General features: G+C 45.3%; 1 protein-coding gene across 1 annotated transcript in view; it reads left to right on the top strand.

The window, feature by feature from the left end:
- Positions 1-22,717, top strand: part of LOC126473158 (protein white-like) — a 276,225-nt gene that overhangs the window by 167,082 nt on the left and 86,426 nt on the right. Inside the window, exon 2 of the mRNA XM_050100020.1 lies at positions 4,680-4,965. Coding sequence (XP_049955977.1) covers positions 4,680-4,965 — 286 coding nt within the window. The remainder of the gene's footprint in view (positions 1-4,679; positions 4,966-22,717) is intronic.

The raw sequence follows: 22,717 nt of genomic DNA, 5'->3' as shown, positions 1-22,717 counted from the left end.
ATTATATCCCACTGATATCGGGATACATGCTCAGGAAACTGTGGCGTTTTGTAGCACATGTGTTTCGGGACGGTTTTCTCAACTTATCACCAATACCGTGGACTTGCAGATCTGTGTCGTTTGTGTTCCCTATGTGCCTATGCTATTAGTGCCAGTTTTGTGTAGTGCCGCATCGTGTGGCACCACATTCTGCAATTATCCTTAATTTATGAGCATGAGTGTAATTCGACCCAAAGGTGTGTTACTATGGTTCATGAAGGGACTCTGGGCTGACCAGTCCATTTTAGGAATATTATTCTCCACAGACCATTGCCTCACAGATGCTGCTTTATGACAGCGTGCATCGTCATGCTGATGCGATCAGTCATCGTCTCCAAACTGTTCCTCTACTGTACACAGTACACAATGCTGGAAAATGTATTCATATGCTTCCGCATTTTGCGTTTTCTTAAGCACAAGATGACCACGCCCTAACTACGAAAAATACCCATGCCATAACATAACTTCACAGTTGGCACTACCCATGATTGCAGGCAACGTTGTCCAGGTATTCCGCGAACCCATCGGATTGGCACAGAGGATAGCAAGATAAATCATTCGTTTCCATTTTGGCGACGCTCTTCACACAATCTCAAGCGTCTCTTAGTATTTTGCTTAGTACTGACTACAGAAATTTGTTATTTATGGGTTGCTGCTCGACTATTTTCCTCCGTTCTTTTTAACTCCTTACACAATCATTGTGCTATCTTCACTGCTTGTATCATTTTGAGCTCACGAGAGATTCCTTCTGCTGGTTCCATGCGACTTTTTACAACCACCATTCGCAATGCTCTGTTCGTCAGCACTATCTACATCTACATCCATACTCCGCAAGCCACCTGACGGTGTGTGGCGGAGGATACCTTGAGTACCTCTATCAGTTCTTCCTTCTATTCCAGTCTCGTATTGTTCGTGGAAAGAAAAATTTTCGGTATGCCTCTGTGTGGGCTCTAATCTCTCTGGTTTTATCCTCATGGTCTCTTCGAGAGATATACGTAGGAGGGAGCAATATACTGCTTGACTCCTCGGTGAAGGTATGTTCTCGAAACTTCAACAAGAGCCCACACCGAGCTACTGAGCGTCTCTCGTGCAGTGTCTTCCACTGGAGTTTATCTATCATCTCCGTAACGCTTTCGCGATTACTAAATGATCCTGTAACAAAGCGCGCTTCTCTCCGTTGGATCTTCTCTATCTCTTCTATCAACCCTATCTGGTACAGATCCCACACTGGTGAGCAGTATTCAAGCTGTGGGCGAACAAGTGTACTGTAACCTACTTCCTTTGTTTTCGGATAGCATTGCCTTAGGATTCTTCCAATGAATCTCAGCCTGGCATCTGCTTTACCGACGATCAATTTTATGTGGTCATTACGTTTTAAATCACTCCTAATGCCTACTCCCAGATAATTTATGGAATTAACTGCTTCCAGTTGCTGACCTGCTATATTATAGCTAATTGATAAAGGATCCTTCTCTCTATCTATTCGCAGCACCTTGCACTTGTCTACATTGAGATTCAATTGCCATTCCCTGCACCGTGCGTCAGATCGTTGCAGATCCTCCTTGGGTGAGCTTTGGTTGTTCCTTCGCTTTTCCACTTCACAGTGACAAAATTAACAGTCGAGTTGGGCAGCTTTAGAAGGGCTGAAATATCCCTAATGGAGTCGTTACTCAGGTGACTGCTAGTGACTATAGTTCAATTCTTTTATCTTGGCGGTTCGCGCATGCCCGCCCAGACGCGGAAGATTGCTGCGTTGCCAGTTGTAGGTGCCAAGAGAAGCAGCGCCATAGTATAGTTCGCAAACTTAAGTTTAGGGGGGAGCGCGCAGTTAATGAAGTAAAGCCACCACGGCCGCATTAACCCTTTCGCTGCTACAGAGACGTGCTCCCCTCATTCCGTGCTGTGCACAATTTTGTCATCATTGCACTGCTCGCCTGTGCAGACACATGGTGTTTCGACTGTTTTGTCACACTTTATCATTCGATTTCACAAAAACTATTTGGCACAAAAATTTGATTTTTACACATCTTCTTGACTGATACCTTCCCCCCATAAATAACTTAATTTTGTTTCGATGTTCAACGCAGTTATTGGGCAGCATTAGATGTAGTAAACCATTACACGAAATTTTGAAGAGTTTGCGGAGGTAAAAGTCCTTAGCGTATACTTTCCATATGGTCGATTTTAGTTGCTGCTAGAAATTTCAAAAAAATACATTCAAACGAATAAAATTCATGAAGTAAGACACTTCGATATTCCTTTTTAAATAAAGAAAATATTAAGCACCGAACAAGGTTTGAACTCAATTACGCTAACGCAGCTCATCATTCATTAGAACTCCCAGAGAACTTTAAAATGTCACGCAAAATACCGACAAACACTGTTGGTATGACTATGAATTACTCATGTTTCGTCGAAGTACAAAAGGAAATAAACAGTTACCACTGTTCTTTATTGCGAAAAAGTGGTTAGTGAGAATGATAACAAATATCTTTCCTTGCTATCGCCTGAATAGGAGTCTTATTGCTTGTTTGGTTTAATTAATTAATAGAATATGAAGCAATTGGTATAAAGAATGCCTTTTCCAAACTTTCTATAAAACAATGTCTGCTATCAAGACATTGCTTTTGTTCAATTACTTTATTTATGATTGAACGTTTCTAAAGCTGAAGACAGTCGTCCGTGCTCTGCACTGCAGTCGAGCTCTGGCAACGTCGCTCTCTGTTCGTTGGCTGACTGTGTTTTGTGACGTCAGATGCGCACAACGAACCTAAACTCGGCCGCACGCACTTTAGTGAACGTTCGAAGTCAATCAGCTCTCATGACTGACCCATTTTGTTGTAACAGCTTCTCTACTGATAAAACAATATTTCCAACCACGTTATATGTTGATGGGTCCGACTCTCCCGACATTCCATACGGGTGTCCGCATACTTTTTATCGGGTAGTGTGTGAAGATGTAGACGAAATCGTGCATTAACGTGACTGCCTTGATCTGTGGCTTTCAGGATGTCAAGTGAGAAAAGCGCGGGTTGGGTTTCGCATGAGCGTTGCTTTCAGAGTGCATGCCGATCGCCTAACCAGGGAAGAAGACTCTCTGCTCGAGAGACCGCATTACGTTTCAGCCTGGAACCGTTCACTATTTCTATTCCGCTTCTTTTTCACAGTTCAGTATTTTTTTTCTTTATTGTTATTTAAACACCTTACATAAGGTGGCCTGGCAGCAGCATACTACGCTGCTCTTCAGCCACAAGTTTAACAATGAAAATACAGAGGAGACACAGAAGATACTGAACAAAGTGGGGGGGGGGGCAAAAAACAGTAGATACAGAAACAAATAACACGAAGCCGTTCACACTCGACGAAAAAACACTAAAAACTGTCGGCACTGCACACGAACACTGACGACTTAGACAGTACAGGTGAACGAAGGAGCTTGACGATGAAGAACACTAAACCACAAACACGATGGCACACACACGAGAAACTGATGGCGATGATTTCCGGCGCGCGAATGTCCACTGAACGTGTGCGAGTCCGGGGACATGCCGAGAGGGGAAGAAGGGGGTGGGGGAGGGAGAGAGGAGAGCAAAGATGCCAATGGCAGAGAAGATGGTAGGAGGAATGGAGGTATGGGGGTAGGGGAAGCCCGATGGAGGAGTGGAGAGAAAGGGAGGAGGGAGGGAAGGGGGAGAGAAGGGAGAGAGGGTGCCCAAAGGAACAAACACAGGAAGAGGGAGGGAGGATCAAAGTTGGTGGGAGGGGTAGATGGAGGGGAGAAGGGCATCATCAGGGAGGGGGAGCTGGCGGAAGCCGCCTCGGGAGAGGGTACGGAGAGTGGAGAGATGGAGAGCAGGTGGGACATGGAAATACAGGTGCGGCAGCAGACGGGGGTGGGAGAGGACGGGAGAGACAAGCGGGTGAGGAGGATCGAGTTTACGGGAGGTGTAGAGGATCCGTATCCGTTCGAGGAAAAGGAGGAGGTGGGGGAACAGAATAAGGTCGTACAGGATCCGCGAGCGGGAGGGGAGACGGATGTGATAGATGAGGCGAAGAGCATGGCGTTCTAGGATCTGATCGGATTTGTAAAATATAGGGGGGCGGAGATCCAGGCAAGGTGGCCGTAGCAGAGGATAGGGCGGATGAGGTATTTATAGGTATGGAGGATGATGGAGGGGTCCAGAGCCCACGTACGGCCAGAAAGGAGCTCGAGGAGATGGAGTCGGGAGCGTGCCTCGGCTCAGATCGTCCGGAGGTGGGGGGTCCAGGAGAGGCGACGGTCAAGGGTGACGCCAAGGTACTTAAGGGTGGGTGTGAGGGCGATAGGACGGCCATAGACGGTGACATAGAAATCGAGGAGGCGGAAGGAAGGGGTGGTTTTGCCTACTATGATCGCCTGGGTTTTGGAAGGATTGACCTTAAGCAACCACTGGTTGCACCAAGTGGTGAATCGGACAGTTCAGTATACTTTCTTCCTATTTTCACACTTGAATTATGTTCAGTTTTTGACGGGCTCCCACTGGGCATTTTACCATTGAATTTGAGTGGGGAGGGGGGGCGCTAGGGAGTTTCCCTTGTAAGAAATTGACACAGATGGATCTGGAATAAGAGAGTGAGTGTGGGGTACGGGCGTGTTGCAGGTGAGCGGCGATGGGACGACGACGAGCGCGCTGAGCGGTCGCAGCGACTCGGACATGCAGATGGAGCCGGTCCAGTGGATCCGAGCGACCGCCAGGAGCGAGTCGAAGCGCGGCTCGCCAGAGGGCAGCGCGGGCAGCGGCGCCAGCCTGCTCGAGCAGCAGCTGGTCACCTACACGTGGCACCGCCTCAACGTGTTCGCGCCCACCCACACCAGCCGCCACCGCCGCCGCTTCTGGGGCAGCGCCGTCGGCGGCGACCAGCCGCGCAAGCACATCCTCAAGGACGGTGAGTCGCGCTGCCGAGTAAAGCTCCACTGACGGTTGTTGTGCTCTTCGCCTGCTCTGATGCCGCTCTCCACGCTGGGCTATCTACTTCAAACCTCTTCATCCCTGTATTTTTCACTCGTCAGTCTTCTGACTGGTTTGAAGCGGCCCGCCACGAATTCCTCTCCTGTGCCAACATTTTCACCCCAGAATCTGGCGGAGAAATTGACTTACAAGGATTAATAATGAAAATGTATAATCATTTTTCGATATGCACTGTCCGTGTAGAGTCACTAAAGAAATTTCGTGATTTTGTCGAAATAGAGTACCAACAACTTCTCAACCATAGCAAGACTCGATGGCTGTCACTATTTCCAGCCATTCAGAGACTTACAGAGATCTTTCCCGCTCTGAAATCCTTCTTGCTGTCACAAAACAAACCTCCAACAGTCCTAAAGAATGTTTTTTTATGGACCCTATCAATGAGCTATATCTATGGCATATCCAATCATTAGTTGGCATTTTTCATAATTGTATTAGTATCTTAGAAAAGGAAGAAAACTCCCTTATCGATGTCATGAATGTACTGTATTCCCTTCAGCACAGGAAAGATGAAAATTTTATATCTTTGAGTGCGAAAGAAAGATTGTTTCAAATGGAAAATCATGGTTATCCTTTGAAGGCGAAGAATTTTAAGTGCCAATTTGGTACCCTCTATGAAGGATGTTTGGAGTACCTGAATATCTGGATGGAACCATTTTGTAAATTTTCTTGTTTTAAGTGGCTCGATTTTTCAGATATATCACAAACGAAGTGGTTCTGGAATGAGCAGGTGAGAAGAGAAGCTTCTGGAGTTTCATTGTTAAAAGAAGAGTGCAATTTACAGGCCATCTATTAAGACATAAAGGACTCCTGAACACAATCATAGAGGGATATGTCGAGGGAAAAAGACCAAGAGGAAGACCACGACTGAGGTACATGGATCAAATCGTGATAGACGTGGGATGTAACACCTATAAAGAAATTAAGAGAGAAGCTGAAAGACGCACAGAATGGAGACAATTGCCATTGTAGCTGTTGCAAACCAATCCTTAAGATCGTGGTCTTACGTGGAAGAATCAATCAAATTTTTGTTGAATAAATATATTAAAATTGACGATGAAAAGTGCTTTGAACAGTTCTCCAGTTTTAAAAAATTCATAGCCACGTATGATAGAAAATCAGAACCGGCCCTTAAGAAGTGATGCAAGTATGTTGAGTCGTGTAACAGTGAGAAACAGTTTAGCAAGTTAATTAAAATTGCACAATTCTTATTCGCGTTGCCAGCCGATAATGCTTGTGTGGAGAGGTTGTTGATCTTAATAGAGGCACAGTGGACAAAGGAGAGAAATAAACTCACTATTGACACTGTAAAGGGGATTGCAATGGTGAAATTTAATTTTAGAAATTTGAATTGCAAGAACTTTTTTAAATATTTGTGTCAAGAAAGGAACTTTTAAAAAAGATTCAGTCAAATGAAAAATACGTAGGTGTGTGAGATGTGTGTAATGTTTTTATTTTTTTTTTCTTATGTAATAAATCCCCCTCATGAACCATGGACCTTGCTTGCCGTTGGTGGGGAGGCTTGCGTGCCTCAGCGATACAGATGGCCGTACCGTAGGTGCAACCACAACGGAGGACGGAGGGGTATCTGTTGAGAGGCCAGACAAACATGTGGTTCCTGAAGAGGGGCAGCAGCCTTTTCAGTAGTTGCAGGGGCAACAGTCTGGATGATTGACTGATCTGGCCTTGTAACATTAACCAAAACGGCCTTGCTGTGCTGGTACTGCGAACGGCTGAAAGCAAGGGGAAACTACAGCCGTAATTTTTCCCGAGGACATGCAGCTTTAAATCGGGTGATGCTGAGGGGATTAGATTAGGAAATGAGACACTTAAAGTAGTAAAGGAGTTTTGCTATTTAGGGAGTAAAATAACTGATGATGGTCGAAGTAGAGAGGATATAAAATGTAGACTGGCAATGGCAAGGAAATCGTTTCTGAAGAAGAGAAATTTGTTGACATCGAGTATAGATTTAAGTGTCAGGAAGTCGTTTCTGAAAGTATTTGTATGCAGTGTAGCCATGTATGGAAGTGAAACATGGACGATAACCAGTTTGGACAAGAAGAGAATAGAAGCTTTCGAAATGTGGTGCTACAGAAGAATGCTGAAGATAAGGTGGGTAGATCACGTAACTAATGAGGAGGTATTGAATAGGATTGGGGAGAAGAGGAGTTTGTGGCACAACTTGACTAGAAGAAGGGATCGCTTGGTAGGACATGTTTTGAGGCATCAAGGGATCACAAATTTAGCATTGGAGGGCAGCGTGGAGGGTAAAAATCGTAGAGGGAGACCAAGAGATCAATACACTAAGCAGATTCAGAAGGATGTAGGTTGCAGTAGGTACTGGGAGATGAAGAAGCTTGCACAGGATAGAGTAGCATGGAGAGCTGCATCAAACCAGTCTCAGGACTGAAGACCACAACAACAACAACAATATGTAATAAATCTAAGAAATAGAAAGTGTCCTCTTTTTTCATCCTAAAATATGGAAAAGTCCTCTTTTTGGCATTCCGAAATCTGATAACCCTACCCCAGAGTAGCACTTGCAATCTACATCCTCAATTATATGCTGGATGTACCCCAAGCTCTGTTTCCTTCTACAGTTTTCACCCTCTACAGGTCCCTCTAGTATCATGAACTTGTTGGTTGGTTGATTCGTGGGAGGGGGGACCAAACAGCGATGTCATTGGTCCCATCGCATTAGGCAAGGATGGAGAAGGAAGTCGGCTATGCCCTTTCGCCGGAACCATCCCTACAATTACCTGGAGCGATTTAGGGAAATCACAGAGAACCTAAACAAAGATGGCCAGACGCGGGTTTGAACCATCGTCCTTCCGAATGCGATGAAACATAGTCCCTGATGTCTTAACAGATGTCCTATCATTCTTCCCTTCTTCTTGTCATTGTTTTCTGTTTATTCCTTTCCTCCCCGAACTTACGGAGTACCTCCTCGCTATTTACCTTCCCGTCTCCTCTATATCTCTTTTGTTACGCAACTTTCCCTTCTACAATAACCTATGAAACCTTCCCTTAGGATTTCTATCTCTTGCTTAATAATAACAAATGAAATCTTCCCATTGAAATTAATTCTCTTTCTCAAACTTCGCATACAAATTTAAATGTTGCTTTCTGATTATTTCGACGAAACATAGAATGTGTCGTCGTCGTGGCCCTCAGTCGTTACCTGCAATAACCCAAAACTGTTCCTTACCTTTTTTTACTGTTACTGGATATCCATCGGACTTCAACATCGAACTGCGAGCAAAGCTGACGTTATTCTTTAATTAATTTGACTGAAGTTACGTAACTTTTTCTTGACAACAATAAAATTTTGCAAATTTTTACGTTGATGGCTTTTGGGATTGATTATAATCAGTAATGCAATATTGTTGGCAAAAATGAATTATATTCTGAATGAGATGATTATACAAACATTCAAATGGGACTTACTTTTTACAATAATCTTACAACTAGCATTGCGCAAACATACCTTCAGTAGTCTTGAGTTTCTCAAAGAAATAATTCAATAATATTAGTTCCTCTTATGATAATAGTTAGCTGATGTCTCTGTACACCCGTTTATAATCTCTTGTAAATCATAGCTGGTGGCTGGCAGGCACACAGCTCCTCTCAACCTCTCGCTTCAGATCTGCTACCGACTCGCTTCACATCTCGCTTACTACTGACTTCCTACGAACGCTAAAGTGCGGTTTCTCCTGCCAACAATGCTTTCTGGTGCAGACAATCCCTTCTACCATTACAAAATGTATGAGTGTGCGGTCTTTTCTTAAAATGTACCCATACGCGGTCTCTCCTGCCCTTTTTAAAATTACTTCAGTGTGCGGTCTCTCCTGCCGACAATACTTTGGTGCAGACATTCCCTGATACCACAATTATTTCCAACATGACAAATATTAATTATTCCTACTTAAGCCTATTAATAAAATATAAACATCTTTCATAAATCGTGGTTTGACAATAGACAATAGAAATATACTCGTCTGACATCAGTCCTCCTGATTTTCAACAGTCTTCTCTAGCACCATAACACAGCCGCTTCTATTCTCCTCTGTTCCGGTATTCCCACAATCCATGTCTCACTGCCTTACAATGGTGTGCTCCACATGCTGCACACGTCCGTTCTTAGAATATTCTTCCTCAAATTAAGTCACATTTTGATACTATTGTTGAAGTCACGAACGATGGCGGTCGAGTTTAAGCTTGTATTGCGCACCTATGTCACGTCTACTCCAACAACCGATGAACAAAAATGGTTCAAATGGCTCTGAGCACTATGGGACTTAACAGCTGTGGTCATGAGTCCCCTAGAACTTAGAACTACTTAAACCTAATTAACCTAAGGTCATCACACACATCCATGCCCGAGGCAGGATTCGAACCTGCGACCGTAGCAGTCGCACGGTTCCGGACTGCGCGCCTAGAACCGCGAGACCACCGCGGCCGGCACCGATGAATATTCAGTATGTTCTGAGCGCTCTGCTGTGAATGCCGTAGCTAATGCGAGCATTAAACGTGATAGTACCGAGTCGTTTAGTGAATTTCGATTCCATTTGCTACGAGTTGCTATTGTTGATAGTGGAGGTAAGTGATAAATTCTGCATAAGTAAGTAAGAGACATAATTTGCAGGATATACGCTTTCTCCAAGTGGAAAGCACGCACTTGCCCGTGCCGTTACTATCGCTTGGAATCGTCAACAAAGGCCGGCCGCTGTGGCCGAGCGGTTCTAGGCGCTTCAGTACGGAGCCGCGCTGCTGTTACGGTCGCATGTTCGAATCTTGCCTCGGGCATGGATGTGTGTGATGCCCTTAAGTTAGGTTTAAGTAGTTCTATGTCTATGGGACTGATGACCTCAGATGTATAGTCACATGGTGCTTAGAGCCATTTGAACCATCGTCAACACTGCCGTCTCCGCCCGTGACTCGACATGCGCGAAATGCCATCGTTCGTGGCTCGGACTATAGTAGACTTCTCTTGGCCATGAATAACCTTTTCGCAAGGTCTAGTCTGCTTTTAACGTCCTCCTTGCTCTGTTCGTCATGGGTTATTTTGCTGCCTAGCTAGCGGGATTCCGTAGCTTCATCTACTTCGTGATCACCAAATCCTGATGTAAAGTTTCTCGCTGTTCTCATTTTTGCTGATTCTCATTGCTTTCGACTTTCTTCGATTTATTCTCACTCCATATTCTGTACTCGTTATACTGTTCATTCCATTCAACACATCCTGTAATTCTTCTTGACTTTCACTGAGGATAGCAATGTCATCAGCGAATCTTATCATTGACATCGTTTCATCTTGAATTTTGATCCCACTCTCGAACCTTACATATATTTCCGTCACTGCTTCTTCAATGTACGTATATTGAAGAGTAGTAACGAAAGACTGCATTCCTGTCTTATACCCTTTTTAATCCAAGCACTTAGTTCTTGGTCCTCCGGTCATATAGTTCCCTCTTGGGTCTTGTACATATTGTATAGCAACCGTTTTTCCCTAGAGCTTATCGCTATTTTCCTCAGAATTTCGAACATCTTGCACCATTTGACGTTTTTGAACGCTTTTTCGAGGCGACAAATCCTATGAACGTGTCTTGATTTTTGTTCAGTCTAACTTCCATTTTCTAACTTCCATTATCAACCCGTTATATCAGATCAGCCTCTCTAGCGCCTTTAACTTTCCTAAAGCCAGACTGATCGTCATATAGCACATCTTCAATTTTCTGTTCTATTCTTCTGGTATTAGTTATGTGAGCAAACAGCCATCCATTTGAACCTGCTTGCCGTACTCAAACCTTGGTCTCTCTTCACAATTTTTAACCGCTCCCTTATTTCTCTCTATAGCCAAATTGTAGATTTCTCAGGATGTCTTATCAACCAATCCTTTCTTTCACTCGAGATGCTCATAACTTCCTTCTTGTCAATTCATGAAACGTTATACTTCCAATATCCCATCCTAATAATGAGCGCAAATTTTCTTGTTAACCAGACTACTGAAACTGCAGTTTAGGGTAATGTACAAGGGTTGGAACTTAAATAGTAGCAACTCTTTATTCGCAGCCGATACAAAAGAGTTACATGTTTGCACCTGTTACTGTCCTTCAAAGTAGTCACCAGCATTGTGTAGAACCCGTTGCCATGTGGAAGGGGTACTATAACGTTAGCAGACCCTGTTCTGTTGATGGTGCAAATGGAGAGGGGTAAAGTTATGGTGATTCTCGTGTACGACTGTGATGGTGTTATCCTAACGCATTACGTTCCTCCACGGCAGACCGTCAATGCACAGTATTACTGTTCGTTTTTGGAGCATCACCTGCGACCAGCTTTGCGAAAGAAGCGGCGACACTTTCTGCGCAACTCACCCATCATTTTTCACCACAATGCACGGGCGCAAGCACCATACTCCCCGGACTTACGTCCTTGTGACTTTGATTTGATTCCGAAGCCGGCCGAAGTGGCCGTGCGGTTAAAGGCGCTGCAGTCTGGAACCGCAAGACCGCTACGGTCGCAGGTTCGAATCCTGCCTCGGGCATGGATGTTTGTGATGTCCTTAGGTTAGTTAGGTTTAACTAGTTCTAAGTTCTAGGGGACTAATGACCTCAGCAGTTGAGTCCCATAGTGCTCAGAGCCATTTGAACCATTTTGATTCCGAACCACTTCGTGGCATTCACTTCAGAACTGTTCCTGAGATTCGATAGGCAGTAGACCGCTCCATTCGCACCATCAACAGAACAGGCTGTGCTAACTGTGTACTACGCCTTCCACATCGCTGGCAACGCGTTCTACACAACGCTGGTGACTACTTTGAAGGACAGTAACAGGTGCAAACATGTAACGCTTTTGTATCGGTTGTGAATAAATACTTGCCACTATTGAAGTTGCAACCATCGTATTATCCTGTTGCAAAAGTTCGCAGCCTTTTTGTTTTGCATGTTGCTATTCCGGTTGCTATGGGTATATTTATCGATTGTTGTTTATTATTTGTATTTCACTGTTACTATTTGAGTTTATATATGATCATTTTGTCGTTTGGAGATAGTGAGGCAGAAATCGGAACATTTCCGACATATTCTTCCGTTTGACTTCAAAAGAAGGGCGACGACAGTGGAGGCAACCAGAAACTTTGCGCCGTGTGTGGGGATTATGCCATGGGGCTGAGTGGTTTTCTCGTTTTAAGGAGGATCGTTCTGACATTAGTGTCTCGTCACGTTCAGGAAGACATTCGGGGTTTGATGAAGATCATTTAAACGCATTAGCCTACAGTGTACTCGAGAATTGACAAATCTGATGAACTGTAATCATTGCACCATTGTGCGACATTTGCATGCAATGGGGAAGGTTCAGAAATCGGGTTATGGGTATCGCATGGTCTAATCAAAACCAAAAGCTCAGCTTGCTCGTCACCAATTGGCTCGTGAACAACACTGGTTGTTCCTTTCCACTATCGTTACTGGTGATGATAACTGGTGTCTTTATGCTAACATAAGGAAAAGAAAGGAATAATTGAGGGCAGACAAAGCAGCAACTATCCGTACAAAGACCTGCGCATCGACAAACGATAACGTTATGCATTCGGCACAACAGCGACGGTGTGGAGTACTACGAATTGCTTCCCCGAGGTGTAACTATCACTGCTTACATTTACTGTCGACAACTGCTAAGTTTTTCAGACACAATACAAGAACAACTATCAGAAAGGCTACATCACGATAACGCCCTCCCGCACTCTGCCAGACTGACAAAAAACACTATACAGGAGTAGTGTTGGGAAGTCATACCGAAAGCAACTTATTCACTTGAACTTGTGCCTTCAGATTTTCACCTTTTTCGTTCTCTATTGAATAGCCTTCAAGGAACTTCCTTTCCGGATGAAAATGCGCTCCAGACGGGACTCGACGATTTCCTCGCCTCAAAACCACGTGATTTCTACAGTCACGGTCTCGAAAAGTTACCGCAGCATTGGCAGGCTGTTGTAAATAGTGAAGGAGAATATATGATTGATAACTGAAGTCTCTGTTACGTCTTTCTGTTGCGTTTATTAGTCTTATGAAAAAACGCTATGTATTTATGCACCAACCCAATAACTGATGATGAAGTCCCATACTCCGTGACAGAGCGTAGGGGAACGATGCGGGAGACACGCACCGCCGTACTACGCAAGGTCCTAGTGGAGGTGGTTTGCGGACCGTAATGCGGATGAATGATGATTATGAAGACGACACAAGAACACCCAGTCATCCCGAGGCAGGGAAAATACCTGACCCCGCCGGGAATCGAACCCCGGACCCCGTGCTCGGGAAGCGAGAACGCTACCGCGAGACCACGAGCAGCGGACAGCCGAATAACTAATTAATTTATAAGGGTGTTGCGAGTTAGACTTGCCGACGTGTTTAAATCATAATGTTATATGCATAAAACTGCATATCGTGTTTTCCCTGCTTCAGACGTGGGATAAACTGCGTCCTATTATGACGGCTGCCCGCTTTAATTACACGAATATGCGACGTCTGATTACAGGAGAGCCCATTGCTTTAGATGCTGTAGCTGAAACTTTTAATTTTGTCGGTGTTCTGAGAGTCACTTCCTTCAATCGTTACGACGGCAGAAAGCGTTTTTCTAAAATATTAAAATATTTGGTACTACTCTTTCAGCCTGCTTTGGTTGTGATCTTCAGTCCAAAGACATCTCTCGAAGCTATTCTGTCCTGTGTTGTTAGTTCCACCACTGTAGCAGAAACAGGACTACGGCAAAACGTTATTGAGATCGGTGATTCCAATGTGGAGACCTGGCCTAGTTTCACCAGAACATTCCACTAATCTACAGGGATGCAGCAATCGCTTCACTTTCGGAAACTGTCTAATAAGAAACAAGTCCTATTCTCCAAACATACAACCGTTTCTCTTGTTACATAACCTATTCTCATTGACCATTTATTTCAGATAGAAACTGAGGCAGTGCAAGGAAAGCGAACACAGTCGTCCACCAGTTGGACTACTCAAGGGTGTGCACCCACTGGGTTCCTCGCTGCCTAACAGAAGACCATAAAGGGCAACGAAGGACCATCTGTGAGGAATTGCTTGCGCGATACGAGGCTGATCGGGACCATGTTTTCTCGAACATCGTCACAGTCGATGAAACATGGGTTCGTCATTTCGAACCAGAAACAAAACGGCAATCCGTGGAGTGGCGCTACACGACCGCTTCTCCGAAGAAGAAGTTCAAAGCCGCACCCCTAGCTGGTAAAGCCATAGCGACAGTCTTCTGGGACTCTGAAGAGATCACGCTATTTGATGTCCTCTCTCATGCTGCAACGGTCAACTCTGAAGTGTATTGTGCTTCCCTCAGGAAATTAAAGAAACGGCTTCAGTGCGTTCGTCGCCACAAAAATTCTCCATGACAACGCAGACAAATACGGTCACCAGAGAGGTGCTCTCAAAAATTCATTGAGCTGTTCTTCCTCATCCACCGCACAGGCTGGATTTCCCACCTTCCGATTTCTATCTGTTGGCCCAATGAAGGATGTTCTCCGAGGGAAGCAGTACATGGATGAGGAGGAGGTTACTGTTGGTGCAAGATGTTGGCTTCGATGTCGACCAGCAAAGTGTTGTCCTGCGGGCAGCCAGGCCCTCCCAGTGAGGTGGCGAACGGCCGTCATGTTGAAAGGAGATTATGTTGAAAAACAGGATTTTGTAGCCAAAAGGATGAGGAATAATATGGTGTACTGAAATCCTGAATAAAACCAACCCACGTACAGAAAAAATAAGTATTACATCACTTGAACTCTCGACGTACACTACTGGCCATTAGAATTGCTACACCACGAAGATGACGTGCTACAGACGCGATATTTAACCGACAGGAAGAAGATGCTGTGATATGCAAATGATTAGTTTTCAGAGCATTCACACAAGGTTGGCGCCGGTGGCGACACCTACAACGTGCTGACGCGAGGAAAGCTTCCAACCGATTTCTCATACACAAACAGCAGTTGACCAGCGTTACCTGGTTAAACGTTGTTGTGATGCCTCGTGTAAGGAGGAGAAATGCGTACCATCACGTTTCTGACTTTGATAAAGGTCGGATTGTAGCCTATCGCGATTGCGGTTTATCGTATCGCGACATTGCTGCTCGCGTTGGTCGAGATCCAACGACTGTTAGCAGAATGTGGAATTGGTGGGTTCAGGAGGGTAATACGGAACACCGTGCTGGATCCCAACGGCCTCGTATAACTAGCAGTCGAGATGACAGGCATCTTATCCGCATGGCTGTAACGGATCGTGCAGCCACGTCTCGATCCCTGAGTCAACAGATGGGGACGTTTGCAAGACAACAACCATCTGCACGAACAGTTCGACGACTTTTGCAGCAGCATGGACTATCAGCTCGGAGACCGTGGCTGCGGTTACCCTTGACGCTGCATCACAGACAGGGGCGCCTGCAATGGTGTAATCAGTGACGAACCTGGGTGCACGAATGGCAAAACGCCATTTTTTCGGATGAATCCAGGTTCTGTTTAGGGCATTACGATGGTCGCATCCGCGTTTGGCGACATCGCGGTGAACGCACATTGGAAGCGTGTATTCGTCATCGCCATACTGGCGTATAACCCGGCGTGATGGTATCGGGTGCCATTGGTTACACGTCTCGGTCACCTCTTGTTCGCATTGACGGCACTTTGAATAGTGGACGTTACATTTCAGATGTGTTACACCCGTGGCCCTACCCTTCATTCGATCCCTGCGAAACCCCACATTTCAGCAGGATAATGCACGACCGCCTGTTGCATGTCCATTACGGGCCTTTCTGGATACAGAACATGTTCGACTGCTGCCCTGGCCAGCAAATTCTCCGGATCTCTCACCAATTGAAAACGTCTGGTCAATGGTGGCCGAGCAACTGGCTCGTCACAATACGCCAGTCACTACTCTTGATGAACTATGGTATCGTGTTGAAGCTGCATGGGCAGCTGTACCTGTACACGCCATCCAAGCTCTGTCTGGCTCAATGCCCAGGCGTATCAAGGCCGTTATTACGGCCAGAGGTGGTTGTTCTGGGTACTGATTTCTCAGGATCTATGCACCCAAATTGCGTGAAAATGTAATCACATATCAGTTCTAGTATAATATATTTGTCCAATGAATACCCGTTTATTATCTGCATTTCTTCTTGGTGTAGCAATTTTAATGGCCAGTAGTGTATATCGTCAATAATAAAATTTTCCAGTTGGCAATTGAAAGGTAAATGAACAACATACAATGCCTCAACTCAATGACGTGTGTCTTAACTGTAGGTACACTTTACGTAAACTAGTGCAAAATATTTGGTGCCTAATCACCGCATCTCTTTCAAATGTAAATGCTTCTGATCCAAAATTCGCATAACCTACACAAGAGGTTAACATGTAACAACAATTTTTCAGAAATATGCTAAACAAAAGCCCACTGAACATAGCACAACAAGTGCTCAAACACGCATGGATACATCGAAATAATAAACGGTGTCTTGCATTAAACGGAATTCGTCTCCAATTATGATACGATAAAGAGTATTTTCCGCCGTATACTTCACAGAGTACAGAAGTGGATTTAGAACCGCGCGTAACTGGCCATTCGCACTTCCCAATTGAAGCGTTATATTTCTAGCGACCGCAAACCGCCAGGAAACGTAGCCGCCTCTCCTCGCAGTGCGAAGGCGACATTCCAGCGGAGGTTACGTAAGGCGCCGGCAGGCTGACGACCCTGAGGAATCAGCCACCAGCCTCTTACCCGCCTCTGTCCTCGGTATCGGCCCCGCAAACACTCTCCTGCGACACCTCTGTCTCTCTCCAGTGACGACACTGTCCCTTACTCTCAGCTGCTGTACGACGTGCTAAATGGACAGAGTACTGTTCACAGCACCCTAGCCACAGTATCTTTATTTCCGTTATTTTTATCCATATCCTTCTGAGAAGAACTCCACGTAATATTCTTGGTCTGTGAGAGATAGTACACCAGATTTTACATTCCAATCTCATTTTTTTAACATTTTAGATGCGCATCACGGTTTTACCGTCGTTTGCACTGATGGCTCCAAACAGGAGAATTTCATTGGCTGTTCTGTGGTGTTCCCTGATCATGTTACCCGGATTCGCCTCCCTGATGAATATACCGTTTTCGCAGCGGAGCTCCACGCGATCCTGAAGGCACTGGAGCTGATGCATCGTGTTCGGGGCGATCGATTTCTTCTCTGTTCCGATTCTCTTAGTGCCTTACAATCACTGCAGAACCTATACCCGACTGAGGAGATGGTCCAGCTGATACATGACCAACTGTACTTGCTCCAACGGGGGGGGGGGGGTAAAGAGGTATCCTTCTGCTGGGTGCCTGGTCATGTCGGCATATGGGGCAATGAACAGGCCGATCGGGCTGCCAAGGAGGCCTGCAGAGAGCAGGAAGTGGTCCAATGTCCTGTTCCCTTGCAGTCTGTCATTTCTGCACTCCACAAGAAGTGCATGGAGTTGTGGGAGGAAGAATGGCTGGCGGTGACGGCCAATAAACTGCAGTTGGTGAAGTCAACAACTCGGCCGTGGCGTTCCTCCTGCCGGTTGCTCAGGCGGGAGGAAGTGACCCTCACGCGTCTTCGGATTGGGCACTGTCCTCTCACACATAGTTTTCTATTACGGCGGGAGGATCCCCCGATTTGTGATGCTTGTGGTGTGCAGATCTCTGTCCGACACATTTTAACAGACTGCGTTTTATACCGTGATGCAAGGGCAGAAGCACGAGTTGGTGGGGATCTGCCCTGTGTTTTAGCTAATGATGAGACGTGTGTGTCTAGGGTTTTAAAGTTTTGTGATGTGTCTGGACTGTGGCCTAAACTTTTGGGCTGGAGGTTTTAGTGTATTGCAAAGTGACTGGCTCCTCGCGTTTTCCTTGCGGTTAGCCAGCCACTACCATCTGCTATATTGTTTTAGCTCCCTCTACCACTTTCTTCCTGGGTTGTCCATGTTTTACTGCTGGCGGCATGCTTCGTCCCACGCTTCGGTGTGGGTAGGCACATATTTTTCCAAGCTGGTTTCCTGTGTCTTACGTTCTGTTTTATCTTATCGTTCTGAGTCTTTTGACACCCATCTCAATCTGTTACTGAGCGAGCGCTAAAGACCTTGCCGTCGTGCGCCCTTAAAACCCTATCCATCATCATCATCATCATCATCATCATCATCATGATGTAAAACACAATGATGCCCCAGTCGCAGGCTAATTGTTGCCTGCCGCCTAGTAATGCTCACCCTCGTAATATGGAGCAGTGGCCTAGCGACGTGTGCAATTACCTAGAGGCTGTGGCATCTGTGGGGCTGGAATTCCTGTTTTAGCAGCTACGTGCGAACGTATCGGTGATTCTGAATCAGTCAGCTGTGCTGTTGGGTTCGCGAGGTGACACCATCAGTGACGGAAGAAACGGCTGAACGAAGGTCAGGATGAAGCACCGCTTCTATAGTCTGGACGTAGGTTGAGAATGTGTAACGTAACGGAATGGGACGATACATAACGAAGATCGCGATATACTTCATATCGTAATAACCGATACTAAGTCCTATGTATACGCAAACTTATATAACTAAATGGGCACACATTGTAACGATATTACTTGACTGAATCAATGAAACTGACAAGGGAATGGTCAAACTTGTCATACCGAAACATGTATTGCTTTTTTAGCACTGTTATTTAACAGTGCAAAACGTCCGTATGCAAAATTGTAGCTGCTGACATGAACTGGAAGTCACCTAAAAAAAATCACGAACATGGTTGTGTTTCCTGCTTGGCGCTTGCAGTGACGGTTGGCCACCCCTGCAAATGGCGAGTCGCTGGCGTTGTGCGCATGGTCGGGAAGAGCGGCCGTCTTATCGCGGCGTTCACTAAAGAGGAATATCGCTGAACGGTTTTGGTGGAAAGGGGAAACGAATATTCGTTTCTGTGGCATGCACGACATTTTAATTTCTGGTACGTATTTCGAAACATACCGTCCTGAAACTGGTTAGAGATGTGAAAGATGTTCTGTACATGTTCATCTATACTCCGCAAGCCACTTTGCGGTGAACATTCAATCTCCCCTCACAGGTGATGGCGAACCCTGTAAATGTTTTGCTGCCTGCCATGGAGATATACCACAGACGCCAAATGAAGCAATCAACAAAATGGCTCTGAGCACTATGGGACTTAACATCTATGGTCATCAGTCCCCTAGAACTTAGAACTACTTAAACCTAACTAACCTAAGGATATCACACAATACCCAGTCATCACAAGGCAGAGAAAATCCCTAACCTCCTCGGGAAGCCGGCCGAAGTGGCCGTGCGGTTAAAAGCGCTGCAGTCTGGAACCGCAAGACCGCTACGGTCGCAGGTTCGAATCCTGCCTCGGGCATGGATGTTTGTGATGTCCTTAGGTTAGTTAGGTTTAACTAGTTCTAAGTTCTAGGGGACTAATAACCTCAGCAGTTGAGTCTCATAGTGCTCAGAGCCATTTTGAGCCCCCCCGGGAAGCGAACCCGGGCGCGGGAAGCGAGAACGCTACCGCACGACCACGAGCTGCGGACAAGCAATCAACAGAAAACACGCGTGAAGACTATGTGTTGTGCGACATGGTTGTTAATCTTCTAGGCGAGCATGTAAATGGCGCAGACATGTGGCTAGGAACAACTGAAACACTCGATATTGCAGACTGTGAATCTACAGACGGCGAAGACACCGACGAAAGTTGCACTCATGAAGACGCTTCGAGTGATAGTGCCACGTACCATCATCAGTTATCTCCGAAAGTAACACTAGCAACTACAATTACCTTATCAGACAAAGAAAAAGCGGTGATGTATTGGTTGAACGAAAGTAGTAAGAGACGCCTACGTGTCAGTACTGTTCAAAATAAGTATCACTTTGTCCGTTCTGAACGTGAATTGTATAGATGGACAAAGGAAGTCGCTGGACGACGTAAGAGTCGACTGGAAATTGCAACGGAGATAAATGCGCGACTTTTTGAGCTATTTACCGTAGTGTCAGCGATACAACTTTGCGTGATTGGGCGTTAGAGATTGCCAACGCGATAGGCGCTAAAGAATTTACAGCTTCTCAAAGTTGGATTAGTCGCTTCAAAAGACCACATAAAATTGTGGCAAGAAAAATAACAAAATTTGTATCGAGAAACGGGTCGGAAAATGAAGTGACACAAATCGAAATGATAGAAGCTTTTCTTACGAATGCAAAAAATAAGATCGCTAGTTTTAGTGAATGGTACGTGTACATTGTAGATCAGTCAGGTTTTCAAAAAGAAATGCGTGCGAAAAGAACACTGTCATTCAAACATATTGAGGTGATTGCGCAGTCCACGACTGCACTCACCCATTCATACACTATAATGCCCATAATTAGTCTGAATGGTTCATTGCTGCCTAAACTATATGTGTATCTTCAAGAACCAACTGGACGTTTTGGACCACGTGTCAAAAGAACGATGTTCTACGCAAACAGTCTTGTGGTAGACGCATCGAAGTCTGGAAACATGGGAAATGAAAACGTTACACTTTTCATGCGTCATGCTTTTCTTCCGTTATGCGGGAACAAATCTCTTCTCCTTCTAGATTCGTGGTCAGGTCATAAAAGGTCTGATTCATTAAAAGCTGTATTTCGAGCCCACCCCGACAAATAAGTAGAGATACTTCAGATTCCACCCGGCACGACGAACGTAATTCAACCTTTAGACAGAAAATTTTTCAGTCAGTGGAAGGCATTTTACAGAAAACTAACATAGAAAATTATTGTGTGCAGATCACTGCAATTTCCTGTCTGTCACCGTGACAAGCTGCAATCAGTAGTACATTATCAATTTTCCTCCCCACGGTTTCAGAATTTGATTAAATATGCGTGGCACTCCTCTAAATGTACTGATACTAGGCCTGATTCATTCCTAACACCAGCCCAGTTTTGTCTACGGACATTTAACAACGTCTGTGATTCGTAGGGCTGTCATATGTCGTCATTGCTTATATGTTCTTGGTGCACAAAAAACCTATGTTTTGAACATAGTATCAATATTTCGCATTTTTGCGGTAATTACAAGAAATAAAATTTGGGCGTGTTCTAAACCGTATATTTATTTGTGTCTATTTCATAGCTATTTGGAAAGAATGTTGTAGATAACATATCAGCCATATTTGTCAACGAATGTTTAATTATCATACGATCGCTTTCACTGGGGGAATCAGCTATCTCACTGCTGTGACAAGAGAGCGGTGCGTAGCTGACGCCCCTTGTGCCTAGATGGCGTTGGTATAACGTAGCGAGAGAGGTCAGGGTTGTACAAGAGGCAGTTATAAGCGCGGAAACCAAAAAATGGCTCTGATCACTATGGGACTTAACATCTGTGGTCATCAGTCCCCTAGAACTTAGAACTACTTAAACCTAACTAACCTAAGGACATCACACACATCCATGCCCGAGGCAGGATTCGAACCTGCAACCGTAACGGTCACGCGGTTCCAGACTGAAGCGCCTAGAACCGCACGGCCACACCGGCTGGCGCGCGGAAACCATGCGACAATAATGTCTTATTCATAAAATTGTTTACAGACTTCCAGGTCATGTCAACAGCTAAAATTCTGCATACAGACTTCTTGCAATGTTAGCTCACAGTGGTAAAAAAAAAAGCAACACAGGTTTAGACATGACAAGTCTGACCATTCCCTTGTGAGCCGTTCTCCGGCTCGTGTTTGTTCCGTTGACAGGTTGGCGTCGTGTATTCGGATTGTGACCTCTCGTTTTCTTAGTGCATTCACTGGCGCCACTACGTTTGCTCGCTTTGTCTGTCCGTGAGTGGCAGCAGCGGCGTTATCGATGGCGAGTACTGTGGTACTATCTTTGGAGCGACCTCAAGTATTTCCGGTCGTCGTGTGTCCGAGTTCGGAGCAGCAGTGAGGTCCGGACAGCACCAGTACTCGCCGAGGGAGCTGGCGATATATCCACTGCCCGATGGAAGGATGTGGTCGCGAGAGTGCACGGCCACGTCGACGTCCGGATTCAGCGAGTTTAAGTTGAATGGATCGTTGTATTCGAGTAGTGCAACCTTCACTTGTGTGTGCGTCCGTCCGTCGAAGTGATCTCATGCCATCAAGCCGTCAGTTGTCGGTTATATACTCCGACGTTTCCCATGCCTGACTTGATTGCCAACGACCGATGGTTGGTTGTTCGGTTGGTCGTCTCAGAGGACGACGTGTATTTGGTCTTTCTGTGTTCTTAACGTTCATGTCTACGTCCAATTCGTCTTGTTGCTGTATAGTGACTGTTTTAGCATTGTCTGAGTTGTTTGTGAAATTGTTTTTTGCAGTTCCATGTGCATCTAGTCAGATTTTGAATAGGCAGTTTGGTCTTAACCCTGTCTGTGTACTAGGATTTGGTGGAGCCAGCTTGTGTAATTAAACGCTTGTCATTTGACGATGCTAACTGTTATTCTATCGTGGTATTGGTTATCGCATCTTGGTGGACTTTGCGAGTGTGTTGGTCGGCGTTTAAGCTGTCATTAGTTTGAGTTGCCATCCCGTTAAGTGAGCATAACTCTTGGCTGCCTCTCCCACCACTTACGCAGCTGTAGGGACTTTTCTCAGGTCGATCCTTGGAGCACTGTCTGTGGATC

This window comes from Schistocerca serialis, chromosome 4 (assembly GCF_023864345.2).
Source record: "Schistocerca serialis cubense isolate TAMUIC-IGC-003099 chromosome 4, iqSchSeri2.2, whole genome shotgun sequence".
NCBI lineage: Eukaryota > Metazoa > Arthropoda > Insecta > Orthoptera > Acrididae > Schistocerca > Schistocerca serialis.
The sequence above is the reverse complement of the archived record's forward strand: the minus strand, read 5'-3'. Positions and strand labels throughout refer to the sequence as shown.